Here is a 15764-nt window from a genome sequence, read left to right as displayed (position 1 = left end):
TACAGACCAACTCCGCTCTCTCTCTAATTGATTCTCCTTCCTTCTCTGTCTCTCTCTCTCTCTTTTTTCCGTCGTTCTCTCCCGCTGTGAGTAGTCCATTACGTTCATTTCGGTTTCCAGAGCTTCACCATTTCCCTTCACTTTCTTTCTTTAGCTGTTCTTTCAAGCCATTTTTCTTTTTTTTCTTTTTTTTTTTAATTTCCTACATCGCTGCCCCTCCTTAACCCCCCTCCGCTCTCACCCCAAATACCTTTGTACCCCTTGAACTCGATGCACACGAGGACAAAAGTCAAGCTCGCCGCCCGACCTGCCAAGTTCTTACAGATCCCAAACTCCACACTTCAACCGACTTCACTGCTATTTGGCAATTTGCAGGCGTATTTTGTCCGCTGTCTTTTGCGATTTTTGGTTTGCCTCGTTTCCTATTTCAAGTTGGGGTTGGTTAGCAGTAGCTGCCGCATGGATAAAATGGCGGCGTGAGAGGAGAGGTGGAATGGTGGAACATTGTCTGTCTCTGCAGTGGGGCGCTCTGCCTGCAGAGGACACACACATACACACACACACACACACACACACACACACACACACACTTGCATTACCATGGTTGTGCGTGCATGTACAGTTACACCTGCAGCACGACTGCACTGCAGAGCTACGACTCGTACAGTCACGCCAACATGGATGACATTTCGCGGCGACGCTCGCCATTGCCGCGATTAAGACGTTGACACGAACGGGCGTCCGCAACATTCTAACTTTTGCGTGAATGATGTGATTAAAACCTGGTCAAAACACACGGATCACACACAGCCGGGTAAACGCGAGGTATTTAACAAGAGGGGTAAAATGTATTTTCCAAAAGCGACGCGGCGCCTTTTGAGTGTTACCTTTCTGTACACGTTTGATTAAATATCTCGAAAACACAGCGATCAATCATTTTATTTGGACAAATTATAAATTTTTACCGTGATGAAATTATTATATTCAAATAAATAAAAAAAAATGCAGAATAACCGTGAAAGTGCGGGTATTAGTAAATGTTTTGTCATCGGTTGCATTTCACTGTTATATCATTACATAACTGCTTTAAAATGAGAGGGAATTTTAAGTAATATTTTTCTGGAAATGTATTTCATGCACCGTTAAAAGCAGTAACTGTGGAGGGTTTTTTTTTTTTTTTGATTGTCTGTTTGCTTTGATTTGTCCTACAAAACAGTCTCACACTGACACATGCACACACACAAGCACAGTGAGAGGTCCGTGTTATTTAATGCTTCGTTAACCCCTCTGTCGTCCTCCGTCCCACAGAACCAGGAAGTCATTTAGAGCTTTTTGTCTTCTGCGGCCAGTTCCAACACGGCGACACTATGGGATGTGGATCGGTGGTAGTTTTCCTGCACTCGGTTCACTCGTTGTCTTCGTGTGTGTGTGTGTGTGTGTGTACAAGTCCACATTAGTGTGTCGTCGGAGTCTTCATGCTTGCTGTGTCAGGGGTGGGTTCAAGGCCGTGGATCGATTTAATAACACCTGCAGTTGTGCAGTCTCATCCTGGTTTCCTGACCCCCGCTGCCCTCCCTCATTGGTATTATGTGGCAGCTCACTCTTTGGAGGGATTTTAGTCGTTTTTTCAGTCTCACTACCTGGGATATATATCCCCCCCCTCCCTCCCCCTCCCTCTAACCCCTCCCTGTTCCGCCATCATACCATCCCTCCATTATTTCCTTTTAGTCCCCCTCCCGCTGAGAAAGTGACGCCCAGACACAAACACCCCCTTATCCTGTCGCTTTCTCTCCCTCCCTTTTCTCTCTGTCTGACCTTGATTCAATCTTTCCAACCTTCTTTTCTCTTTTTTTTTTTTTTTTTCTTTCCACCGTACTTTCTCACTCGAGTCTCCACCGGTTCTCCCTTTCATCTTCTGTCCACTTCTTGGTTTCGCTCTGTCATTTTGAATTTTCTTGTATTTTTTTTTTCCGCCCTTCTTTTTCATTTCCTGTATCCCCCCTCTGTATAATCTCGATCATTCTTGCTCTCTCTAATTTACATAACACTATCTTTTCCTGTTGCCATGATTCTCAAAGCTCTTTTTTTATCCAACCTTTCGCAGAATTTGCATAGGGGACATATTTAGGGTTGCACACCCAGTCAGTACTCATTTTTCACGGCGTTAGTGTTTGAGTAATGGTAAATACCTTCCCCTGGTCATTTGTCTGTTTCTTGCTCCTTTTGTTCCACAGTAGCTTTATTGAGGAAGTTAAGGAGGCAAAAATGACTAATCAGCAACTTGTTTCTCTGCCTCAACTTTATCTAAATCCCACTCTTCTCTCTTTCTCTCTCTCCTTTTCTCTCATCTACAGCATCAGAAGGTTCAAAACAAATACAAGGTGAGACACAACACCCAGAACTCAAGTTATTTTTAGGACAAAGGTCTATATAGCATGTCTACCTGCAAGTGTTTGATTCTCGCACATATGTCACATACTTATTCCAATCAAATTCAAAGACATTTCATCTCCATGCCAAGTGTTTGACATCCGGCTATCTTCTTACATGTAGAGCCTCATCAGCCTCCACTCTTCTAGGAAGTTTTTCCACAAGAGATTTGGTTTTGATTTGAGTTCAGACACATGGGCCATGACGTCGGGGGATTTAATGTAGAACACAATCAGCGCTCCAATTTGTCCTGAAAGCTTTGGATGGAGTTTGGATCGTGGCTCTATTTAAGCCAGTCAACTTCTTCCAACCAATTTCAGAAAGCCCAGAGCCTTCCCCAAACGGCTGCTATAAATTTTCCGGCCCACTATTTGTTTAAAAAAAAAAATAAAAAATGATGATATAGTGTTAAGATTTTCTTTAATTTATGGGACGTAGCTCGAACTTTGACAAAGGGTCCCATTAAAAGGAGGCGCTCCTGTTCCTCCAAACCGAAAACTTTAATGTGAATTTGCATCTCTTTTTTTCAGAAAGTGTTCGTGGAGGTAGTGTCTCCTCAAAGAAGACGGCTTCACTTCCACTCCTGCTCATCCTCCTCCTGTTGACCAACCTGACATGCCGTCGCTGACCTCGCCCCGATGGGATCGGGACGTTTTACTCAGACTTGCAAGCGCACCGCGTTATCTTCCAGGGAACGACACAATGCAATCCACGCAACGCTATTGCAATACTCGTATTGCCTCATGAGTGTTTACCTGTGAAATTCCACAAAGAATCTGGTGTTTTCTCCAAAACGAGACCACAGTGAGTCAGGGACTGAGACGCTGGGTCACAACCGTTGTTGAAGTAGTAGCAGAGAATATTAGGTGGTAAACAGCTAGACTTAGTCAGAAGACTTATCTTCCACTCTGATGCCAGCAAACACCCAGTCCGTCAGGACATGTTCCAACAGAATAGTTTCTAATTTCTCACTCCACTTTTTCATTTTCTTATTGATTTCTACTCTGTGCTGCATTTTATTCGTATTGAAAACCCGCCTTTAGTCAGGAGGGCAAATAAACAAAGTACAGCACTACAGAGTGGCTCAGGTTGCAGTTATGTCAGTTAACTGGTGACCCCCCCCCCCCCCCCCCCCCCCATCAAAAAAAAAAAAGATCCTGGCACACTGTAGATGAGCAGCCACAAGTAACCAAGTAATTTTGAACTGCCTCATTTGCATCCAAGTAAGATAAATGTGTTCTACTTTAGTAACTAATTAGATTTTGGAAATAAAGGCCTTCTAAAGAGGAACTGGGGAATATTCTGGAAGAGGCACACTGGGCTGCTGCGCCCCCTGCTGGGACTAAACTGGTTGTACTGGACTGGAGCTGGGTTGGCCATAAACCCAGAAGCTGGACGCCACGTTCTGGTGCTGGACGGCGGTGATGGGACCTGGGACATTTTCAGGATTTGCTACTGTGGCTTCCTCTCTGCATCACAACCAATGCGGCCCAGAGAGGATTATGGGTAAATAGCTCACTCCACTGGTTGACTCATCTGCTGACCTACAGGTGTGTGACTGCACACAAGCTTTCTGTTTCTCTTTAGTCTTTCAGTTTTGTCATATAGTTAATATATGCTGCAAAAAAATCCAATATATTGACTGTATTAAATTCAACGCTTTCATCAGAACTGATCTATTTAAGGACATTGGATAAAAATGACTTTCTGTATAGTAATGATTTATTGTGTTTTTTTACTGCCATAATGTCAAGATATTCTGCCAACATTTACACATTAAATGATTTGATCATTTAACATTATTGCCAAAAACTGTAAAAAGTTAAATCCTGACATTGGTTTAAAGAAAAAAAAAATCCTAATTCATTTATTCAGATTTTCAAATTTGGAATGATTCGATATGAGAGTATGCATTTCCTTGATTAGAAGAAAATTATATATTTATAATTATTTCCCCAACCATGTTGAGGAGAATATCTTTTAGGTTAATTGTACAGTTTGTTTGCTTTAAAAGAAAAAAAAAAAAAAAGACAACATCATTAGCACTTAATATATGTGGCCTCATTATATTCAGGTGAAAAAATGTAAATAAATCACTCCAGTCCTGTTATTGTTTTTTGTTTTTTTACCTTTTTGTTTTTTTACGTTGATTTCCAAAATGGGTGAGCGAACCAACATTTGCAGATCTTTATATTTTGTGTACATTTCTGTTCAGTGATGTAGGCTTGTCAAAGTTGTGTACTAGGATTTTGTGTTTAATGTTTGTATACGTTTCTGCTTTCACATTTTAGTGAAGAATGTAGCTTCTTCTGTGAAGAGCCGACTGCAATCTGAGCCTTTTTTTTTTCGTTCTTTTTTTTTTACACGGCGAGACGAGCAGAATAAATCTGATTGCAATCAAAGGGTTTGAGTCGATAATTATTTATTGTTTGGACGCATTGGTGCTTCACGCAACCGCAAATGTCAGCGATGATGGACGTACACACACACGAGAGACTTTATTTGGGGAACACACACATTCAGTGTAATACACAGGAGGATGGAGATAAGCAGACATCAGGGACTTTAAATGACCTTGTGGTGTAAGAGGCCGTTGTAACGTGAGTAACCTAGTGGAATATTGAGCCGAGTTTTTATCTATGGCTCACCCAAGCCTGATAAGACTCAGATACCCAATAGACTCCTGGTATTAATAGACTCTGAAGCATCAGTGCCAAATATACATTGACCGTAGAGTAGTTATTTTCAGTCAACGCGGGTGGGGACGCAACTAAAAGAAGATGTTTTGTGTTTTTAAATATAGGAGGGTACATCCAAATAAGCTGTAAATGCATTTCCATTTATATAGGCTCTAATGCTGAATGTGTTGTGAAGCCAGGAAGGCAATTTCCTGGATAATGGGGCTAATGCTTCTATTTCATGGTTTATGATCTCGTCTGATGACATGTTTGTCACTGGTGAAGCATGTTGTTGTGAAGTGGTTTTGATTTTGACCTTCACATATAAATTTCCAAAGCCAATGTATTCATTCGTTTTCCGTTGTGGGTGATGAAGTACTGGAATCGACAGAAAGATGGGGAAAACTCTCTGGTGTAAAACGTGGGGTAAAGGACTTTAGGGGCAGCGGGACCGTCCCCTTACATCTTGAGCATGACTGTTACCGGATAGAACACACACTAAAAGCTTTTATAGCAACTTCTCTTTTTCTTTTTAGGTCTTTGACCAGAAACACTTGAACAATCTAATGAAAAATGACATTTCTGGTACTCTCAGCATTTCTGTAGAGTCTGTTGCATGGTAATGTAGCAATACTGCAACTGAATCCATCACAAACTTCATAATTATAGACACAAGTGGCCGTCTCGTGTAAATTTAGACAATAATGACAATCCCATGTCAGACGTTTTACTTGGGATGCCTACGATCATAAACAGTTTTTATTCTGACAGTCTTGCTTTTCAACTGACATAACATCACATGTATAGCTCTCCCTCTCTCTCTCGCTCTCACGCTCTCTCTCTCTCTCTCTCTCCCCACAAATCACTGTGTAATTACAGTGTATCCAATTTCAACACTGCACATTCTGTTGTCACAAGTTGGTCTACATTTGATCACATCTTGACTAAATATGTAAGACACAGATTTTTGTTCCAGCTGATTACATGTTCAGAAATAAAAACCGCTGACTCGTGATAAAAACAGACTTTTTTTTTTTTTTTTTTGCTGGTATTCATTTTCTGGTGAATCAAGTTTATTCTATATTTATGTTCCAATACATTTTGATGAATTTATTTTTATTTTTTGTTAGGTTTTTCTTTTGGGAAAGAAACAAATTAAAACAGGTCTTTCACTATTAGTCGTGGCTGATATAAATGATCCTGAGGCACCTTTTCCTGAGTTTGGGAGGATATTTCTCACAGGTAAGAGATTCTCACCATGTAATCAACACCCACATCATCAATAGCGAATCCTCACCAGTTTATATTTCACATCTCGCATTCAGAACAAAGGTGAACTGAGGTAAGAGCAAAAGGCATCAGGATTTCCCTCTTGGATACTTGAAGTTCTTGACAATAACACTTTGGAATAATTGAATTTACAAATGTATTGTATTAAAGTAAAGACTACAAAGATGTAATGTAGCGATGCAACATTAAGCTGGCTGTCCTCAGAAGCAGGGCGGCGTCCAGCCAAACGAAGGGCCGAAGTGTAGAGAAAGGATGTGGACCTTCCACATTGTAACACCTGCAATAATTTCCAGTTAGTTAGAAGTCACGTGGGGGTGTGTGTGTGGGTTTATTAAGATAAGATAAGATAAATCTTTTACTATCATTGTAGATTCACACTTTTGTATAACGGCACAATGAAACTCAAACATAACTTAAATATAATCAAAAAAAGAATAAGAATAAAGATTATATACATCAACTATAAATCATGTATATGTTAAAAACTATCAAAATAAAGTAATGTGACTATTTAATTTTTCCCCCCCCGTACCACATTGAATGTCTGATTTTCACTGGGCAGTTTAACCCTCACACTCTGTTGTCAAATTCCTCTGGTCAAAGTTTCCAAGACGCGTATCTGTGAACACGTCACAACTGGTATGGATGCCACTTTATGGATGAACAGGCCACTCGCAGCAGGAAACATAAATCACATAAATGTGTAGATACACATTCCTGAGCAAAGGTTTTGGGCCAAGTTTGAAAGAAATGATAATATTCCATTATACTATGAAGAAAACACCTGATGGGTCCCAGGGTTGTTGTGCTCTATTGCTGTTTGTTTTTTGGTTTTTTTTTTTTAAATCAATAAAGTGCATTAACAGTGAATAGGAGAAGCTTTGCTGAAGTAAATACACTGGACACTACTATAAGATATACTACAACAATACCACCTATTTCAATAATTAGCACAAACTGTTTCATTCTGATATCTTCTTGAATCAAACTTTTTCAAACTGAGCCACACGAGTTACGAAATATGGTCACTTGACGGCGTTATCAAAGTGGTGTGTTGTGAAAAGTTTCACCAAGATGTGTTCATTAACGTTTACTGGCGGCTGCAGCCAGTTAGAGATTTCATGGATGCCGAAACTTAAGCTCCCGTGGATCTCTCCGGCTCGCCAGTCTCCGGCTGTCTCCACTTTTCATCTCGTCCCACATCTGCCAGCTTCAGAGCCGAATTCTGCACGAGAGGATGAGGCCGAGTCACAGTTTGAAATCTTCTGACCGCTCAATCTCGTCGCTCCGGAGGTGAAGCGGGGCGTTCGTCTTACAGGAGGAGCGTCTCTGGCAGGAGGAGGCAGAAGCTCCGCACCGTGGAGATTTCTGCTTGTTGGGTGTGAACGTCTGGAAAGCGGCATGGAGATCATTTACCCCGAGACGCAACGCGTCCACCGAGCGTGCTGCAGAAAAGCTCTAAATGGTATCGAGGTCAAGGATATAGTCTCTACCGATCAAACAAGTTCTCCCGACATCTCTTGCAAATATTGCGTGTACTTTTTCGACACTTTCTAATCGGATGCGGTGTCTATTTCCCGGAGTGAATATCTGACCCTTTATGCAGTGGAGAGTAAAAGACTTAAGAGGCTAAATCTGTGAAGTGGCTTATAACAAGCAGAACTACTTAAATTCTTCAAACTCTGATTCAAGGGTATCCTCTCTTTTCATTCCGAGAGGTTTTGCTCCACTTGTTTTCAAAGAAATGCATTTAGGAGTGTTTTCGGTGGCCCTCAGAGCTGATCAATGGCAGCGGCAGATATTTCATCACATATGGTTGGACACAAAAGTCTTGCGCTCAGAAAAGGTTTGACTCCAAATGTCAAAGTCCCTCTAATGTTAGAGCCTCTGGACTTTTGTTTACTAGTAGTAAGAGATCGATTGACTCAGTTCTGCCATCAGGAAATGTCACCTGACTCAAACGGGGCTATAAAGAGTATGAAGACATTGCATTGCTATCAAGAAATGGCATTTACAGAAAACAAGATCCCTCCAACTAAACTGCACATCTGTTGGGGCATCAAGGCAAAGCAAAGTCCCCAAACTGACTGCAAAGGATCTGCAAGGAAAGTTTGACAGAGAAGCGGCGCAGCGTCGTGCGACGCAAACGAGCAACAGGCGCAGAGACATCCTCAAAAAGGAAACATTACTCCTGACCTCGTCGTAAAAAAAGTTAAAGCCTGAAACAAACAAAAAACCATCTGGGTAAACTAGGTGTTTCAGAAACTGGGAACAGATTAAGTTTACTTTTGGGGTTTTTTTTCTCTCCAAAGATGTAAGGAAGGAAAAAATGAGCTACATTTTAGGAGAAAAAAAAATACAGCTGTTAGATTGAAGGGATGAATATTCTGCTTTGTGGAGAGAGAAAAAAACTGCAGAGAGTAAAAGACTGATTCTACTAAATGTGAGCAAATGTTTCCTGTAAATGCAATGCTGTGTAAAGATATTGAAAGTGGACCAAACAATGAGATGCTTAACAATCAATTATTGCACTTATATGAAGGGAAATTAAAGCTAATATGGAAACTCCACCAGGGTCTTCACCATCTACCATGAAAAAAATTCAACAGAGTGTTAGATATACACTTTTTTCTATCTCATTCTCTCTGTCCACCCCCCACCCCCCACCCCCATTTACTAATCTGTGGACTGATATTAATCGGCGTGGGTTGTGTGGGTGAAGGTCAGGCTTATTAGTTACTTGAGTCGATTCATCTTCTGTGCTGTTTTTACCCATCCTGGAGATGCAGGGGGACTGAAGCTGGTCACTGGTGACCACGAGGTGCAGGGTAACATCCCGCACAGCTCCGTCATCGCAGGGCAGAAGACTCAGACAGGGAATAATCCTGCTCGGAGATAAGAGCACTGACCTCTACTTCACCCTGTTGCCCCAGCAGCTTGTCTCTAAGCGCAAAAACATGTTGGTTTTTTGTTTTTGTACTATTGAACATAACATACTCAACTTGATTAGGTTAAAAAATACATGAGATTAGAGGGGGGGGGGGGGGAAGCTCTCTTATGTGTCCACCCACGTCTTTTTTTATTCAGAATGGATCAGTCGATCTTCAACATGATGGACATGAAAGTCGAAATCTATTTCAAAATATAAACCAATTGAAAATCGTTATGTTTCTGCTCTAAATGACGAATGAAATCAAAATCATTCTGGTCTGCTTGGGGGGGGGGGGGAGTACTTGCATAAGTGTGACATATAAAACACTGCAGGGGTTCGAGTTGCCTGCAGTTTTACACAAAGAGGAAAACCAGTGGCAGTCAAGCAAAGAACATTTTGTGTTCATGATGGCATGTTTGCAGCTTTAGTCTGTACGTATGCTCCATCCAAAACCTTTCAACCCCTGAGAATATTAATTGCTGAATTGTGTAAAAGTGACAGCTGCTACTTCGCCTGATATACTGACACTACGTTGACAACAACTTACTGTCTTCTCACCTTTACTGTGATGTTTTTTTTTTTTACCATTACAGATTCATAGTTTCAAAGAAAAAAGTACCAACAAGTCACGATATTGGTATAAATGGGTCCATTTAAATAACACATTTGCATTTACCGACTCATTACTGCGGACGCTCTGGCACAACACAACCAGCTTTGAAGAGTGTCACACTAAATATTGTACTGTATAACATCACACTTGCAATCTGCAGAGTTTCATGTCGTGTTCTTTGTGTCTTACACTTAAAGCTCCGGGAAATTTCACTGAATAATTTTGTAGCAGTGACGAATATGTGTGCTATTTAATCTCAGGCTTATGAATAGCACCGAGGGCCTTTTATTCTCAGGGAGCTGGAAGCCGGTTGTTTGTTCTAAATCAAGTCTAAAATAACCAGGTCTGCTCGTGACGTACTCTTTCCATCCTTTACGCGTGTCAGGTAGCCGGCAACAGTGTAATTATCTCTGCCATATGCTCACAAAGGAGCTACTTTCAGTCTGTCACACAAACGGGGACAAATGTGGTTGAACCAGATTGTCACAAAAGAGGACAAACAGCATGTGAGCAGTGTTGGTGTAAAGATCAAGTCTTATGGGCGCAGAGTCAAGAGCAGGAAAAACAGGTTCGACGGTAATTACAATGACAAATTTGACCAAGGAGTCCTTCACCTTCATCATCTGTGAAACGGCGCCTCCAGAGAGAGATGGAACACGACCAGGAGAGACATAATCACCATTTCTTCTGTGGAATAATCAATTAATGTAACATGTTTCAGTGAAAAGAGAAAGAAGACTCATCTTCCCTTGATCATGACACTTAATGGACTTGACACTTTATCTTCATACGGCCTGGACAACGCCAGGCTACTGACCTTCACAGGAAACATGATTTAAAACGTTTTATTCAGCTTCTGTGAGACTTCTGGGTTTTTTGTTGTTTTTTTTCTTTTTACTTTTAACTTGAAAATATGGAGAGAGAAAAACAAGTCATAAGCACTGTGCACATAATATGTATGTCCACTGATGTGGGCAGAAAGTCACATTCAAGGTCCTTCTTTTTAAATGAATAACACAAAATCACAGAATACAGTGGGACTTACAGTGTACCCAGTGAGTGGGAAAGAATTTTATAACCTTTTAAAAGCACCTTTTTTTTTTTAAATATTGAATGATGAAGTTTAAAAAAAAAAAAAGTCTGGTTTTAAACTTTCCAACAGATAATACCGTACAAACTTATTGCTGCCACTTTGAAATGTCATGTAGGTCAAATGTAACGCATTCAAACCAAGATTTGAGTCAATCTTGAAAGTGACTTCTTTTTTTTCTTCAATATCTTAGCCAGTGCCTTTAAAAAAATATTACATGATCATGTCGCACATATTAGCAGGTATAACTGCAACATGCACAGCATGAAGATAAAACAGGTTCCAGTTCTGAACCTAATCTCCCATTATGGATCTATTAATGGGTTCTTTGTAAAAGTGCTTTGTTTATTTGTTTTTTATTTGATCGATCTGATTAAAAAAACAACAACAACAAAACAAATTAATAAATAAATGTTTTGTTTTGTTTTGTTACAGTGAGAAATAAAAGTATTATTTTATAATAGTACTACCTCGGTGTACACCTATTTGTTCATGGCTTCGTGCTTTTCGAGAACAGAAGACAAGACGGCGTAAAATCCATTATTTCCCAAATGTGCTTTTTGGAGTGACATGCTGGATGGAAAATTATCATTTATTTGTTCAAATTAATGGAAGCCAGTGGCTCACATCTCTCTGCATCTGGCACTGTAGGAAGATGAAAATGTTTTCCATCCATCCATCCTTCCATCCATCCTTCCATCCTTCCATCCAGGCAAAAGCCTCTGCATGAAGAAAATGCAAATACCAAGCAGAAAGGCCTCTGATACCCCGACAAACATAATTATGATAAATATGAAAGAGCAATTGTTGATCTCAGTTATTTTTAATGAGCTGTACAGTCAGAGAGAATTTCTATTAATCATATAATCTGATGATCAATAGACAAAAAGGATACTGTCAGATCTTACAATAAGTTTCAAAATAAAATGTATGTTTTAGTGAATGTGTCACTCTTGCTTTCTTTTTTTTTAGTCTCTTGAGCACATTATGATGTTTCCACTTTGTTTATGAATGCTGCAGCTTGAAAACATAATTTTAAATATTGTAAGAATATATATATATTTTTTTTAAATAGGCCACCTGTTGATAATAGATAAATCTAGGTTCTTGGTTTTTTTCTGTTGTGTCATAATTGGTGCATAAGTAAAACATGAAGCACTGAGTGGGGGGGTTTCCCAATAAGTTTGGATTATCTTTTTGTTTATGTAATTGTTTTTGTCAATTTAACAGCCTTAAGTCACTACAACATTAGAAGGAGTGATTAAATGGGTCTAAGATGAGTCCATTCATCCATCGAATCACCATTAGAGTCACAATTTACCTTATATACGTGTTTTTGAACTGTGGGAACAAACTAGAACACCTGGAGAGGGAAAAAAAAACAACAAAAACCATCACACCACATTAAAGATTTTTCAGAAGGTTTAAAGATCCACTTTGAATCTACAGACACAAGAATCAGCTGGCCAACACTTTCCAAAGTTAAGCATCTCTTTCACAGCTCCGTGTTTAACTGGAGCGCAAACGAGCTTCGGTGGAGTCGAGCCGAACAGAATTTCCCTCATCAGTTTCCACCCTGCCGGCTGCGGCTTCACGGACTCCGGCCCTTTAACATTAAAGCCCGTCCGACGTATGAAAGGCCTTTCTGAATGCGTCCCGCGTGTGCAGACGGGGGGGGGGGGGGGGGGGGTCGCGGCTGCGTGTCTCCGACTGAGAGCTGTGATAAAAGTCAGGATTATGAATCTGGCTTTTATTTGAACGCACCAAAAAAAATGAGCTCAGTCAGTCACACTTCACATGGCAAACAAGCAAAACAGCCTCCCTGCTCATCCTCCACCACAGTCCCTCCATCCCCTTACTTTTTCCTCCTGCTTTCATCCACTTTTAACGTCTGACACTTTGATACCGAACATCCTATTTCCTGTGTTCTGGTCAGTTGGCTTTACATGCAGATGGGCTGACACTTTGCATAGACTCAAAGGTCTCTCTCTTCTCTCCTGATGCTCTCTGACAGCGGAGTGTCTATTCATCCTCCGCCTAAAGCATCCCTCTGAGGACTTTGCCTGAATTGCTGTCTCATGGTGCTTCAAGTCTCGTTTTACACTGCGGGAAGTGCTGAGGAATTGGATTAGGGACATATTCCTTCAGAGAGAGGCGTCACAAAGCACCGAGACAGGCTTGCATCCGAGCATCTGATGGATCGGCTCACCGGCGATATCAAAGTCCGTCGCATACTTTGTGTAGGAAAGTCACGCCGGGTGTGATTTTTAAGTCACGCCGAGTCCATATCACAAACACCGTCAGCTCTTGTGGACTGTGTTGTAAGTCAGTCTCGCGTGGGAGGGACGGAGAGAAACATTGGAGTGTATCGAGAGAGAGAGAGAGAGAGAGAGCGACAAGATTAGCTTCTTTATCCTCACTTCACCTTAAGTGGCTGCTCTGATCACACACCCACCAGACGACCCAGTCTGCCTCTAGAGAACCATCCGACTTTAAATATGCACAGGAGGGGGTCAAAACAAAGAGACTTTCTATTCCTACTTGTTCCACGTCGTCTCAGACGACACAAAAGTTGCTGCATCCGTATTTTGACAATGTTTTCTTTGCAGTTTTGTGGATTTTAAACAAACTTTTGAATACAGCTGTGTGCAGAACAAAAGACGAAAAAAACCTCTGCAGTCACTTCCCATGTCCTCTTACTGTGTTTATTTTGGGGGTTTTTTTTTATCCACTCTTCCGGGGGCCAGACAATCATTTTGAAATTCCTAGGAGGATAGTGACCAAAGAGATCCAGAGTGAGAATACACAGGAACGGCAGTGAGGCAGAGGTTTGACTGGAGACGACAGAGGGCGGGTCCAGTGGTGAAGTGGAAGCCAACGTGAGAGATGAAACAGGCGAGTGAGAATGATGGAGCGACAGCTGAAAGAGGATGAAGACGAAGCTGAAAAACAATGGAATAAAAAAAAAAGAAGAACGGCTGTGATACACTTCAGAAATATATCAAGCAAATGTCAAATATAATTTGGATCCCTGTCCCCGTGGTGGAGGAGGAAGAAGAGCTTCTGCAAGTCAAAATATCAGTGCGATTAAGGAAAAAACACTCCCATTTCAAAGGACATCCTGAACTTTAAATGTTTTAGGTTTTAAATAACGATTTCCACAGATGAACAATTTAACTTCGTGGCGACATAAAAGGGGTTTGGATCGCTTCAAAATACCACAAGTTTATTTATTCACATCTGTATGAAACAATGTTGTTAAAAAAAAGTCCAGTTGTATAATGTTAACTCTTTATCTGACGTCGAATCATATTGGGTAACTTCCACATTTCTTATAAACAATTAATAATATGGTAACAACTGTCACATAAAACTCGCTCGTACTGGTTAAACATGCACATCTTGTACTAACTGGTACTTTTATAGGAGTATTTTATGTTTATACACGTAAAATGGAATCGGTAGAGTAATGATGTGAAAGATTGGTGGAACTTTTTACCAGCATCTGCTCATAATCCCACTTCTTCTTCCAGATGCATTGTGGAAATTGTGGAAATTGTGTGATTTGGGTCTTGAGATATGCTCAACAGATATGATTTAATAGAAACATCATATGTCATTTGTGTCCTTTCCTCTACCTACACACCTTATTTCAGAATTGCTGTTTATGTTTGTTTGTTTTGTTTTAGTTTTTCAGTTTAAAAGGTAGGTGAAGTATTTTCATGAAGCATTAAATTAAAATAAAAATATTTTGACATTTACAAAGTTGCCATGATATCTTCAGTAGATATAACTTTTATTCATCATTTCTCAATAAGTCAAACAAGTTTAGGAATTTGGGTTTAATGATTTATTTTACTAAGCGCTGTATGGACGTAAGAGTAAATCAGAAAGAGTGGGACTATTAATTAAATCATTTAAACACCCTTCATTTATTGTAAGGGTAATTATGACTAATTAAGAACATAAGTTTATTAGAACAAATGCAAGTTATGATAGTTGCAAAATTATGTAAAGACTTTAGAAATAACAAGTCCAGGATTCAGAATCAGATTTTATATTTTTTTAAGGAAAACTTGTCAAATTTACACAAATAAGTGAATGCAGTGAATTAAAAAGTAATATTTTTACACAGAAGAAAGGATAAACATAAGACTGGTACAGCAGAAACATACTAAAATTGTACATAAACACTTGCTAATTCCACAATGGGCTTATAGATCAGACAGGAGGATCCTCTGATGGAGGTCACTGCAAGTATAACAGGCATTTAGGGGAAATGTTTGCAACAATAAACACAAACTGGCCTTAATTAAAAGTCATAACTCTCACTGGACTATATATAACCTGCGAGAAGAAGAAAGTTGGAGTCATAGGCCCACCAGTGGGACACTGTGAGCCTGTAACATCATTTTCCTCCACACAAATGTAATTCCAGACAATGTCCCGGTGTGTTTATCGCAGCACCAAAAAACCCCCACAAAAAAACACACACACCATCACATTTCTGCAGTGATTATGAAGCCTCTGTTCATTGCCTCTTTTATTACTGGTATTATTAATAAATCAGGCAGGCCGTGAAGCCCGGACAGATAAGGGTAGATGGTGTGATGGGGTGTGGGGGGGGGGCTCGTGGTGGTAATTGCTGGTGTAACAGTGTGTGCAGCCCCGCGGTGGCCTCGTAAGCGACCCGCTTTATTAGATCGGCCGGGATCGATCCGCGCCGCGCGG

General features: G+C 40.4%; 1 protein-coding gene across 1 annotated transcript in view; it reads left to right on the top strand.

Annotated features, from left to right (window-relative positions):
* The window catches only part of efna4 (ephrin A4), a gene marked incomplete at its 5' end in the record, with an annotated part of 34005 nt that extends 30908 nt beyond the window's left edge, over positions 1–3097 (top strand). The window contains 2 exons of the mRNA XM_080501637.1: positions 2355–2381; positions 2961–3097. Of these exons, the coding sequence (XP_080357763.1) occupies positions 2355–2381; positions 2961–3058 (125 nt within the window). The 3' untranslated portion in view covers positions 3059–3097. The remainder of the gene's footprint in view (positions 1–2354; positions 2382–2960) is intronic.
* Positions 3098–15764: the final 12667 nt, after the last annotated feature.

This window comes from Blennius ocellaris (genome assembly GCF_963422515.1).
Source record: "Blennius ocellaris genome assembly, chromosome: 8".
NCBI classification, from domain to species: Eukaryota; Metazoa; Chordata; class Actinopteri; order Blenniiformes; family Blenniidae; genus Blennius; species Blennius ocellaris.
This window is presented reverse-complemented; position numbering and strand designations above follow the sequence as displayed.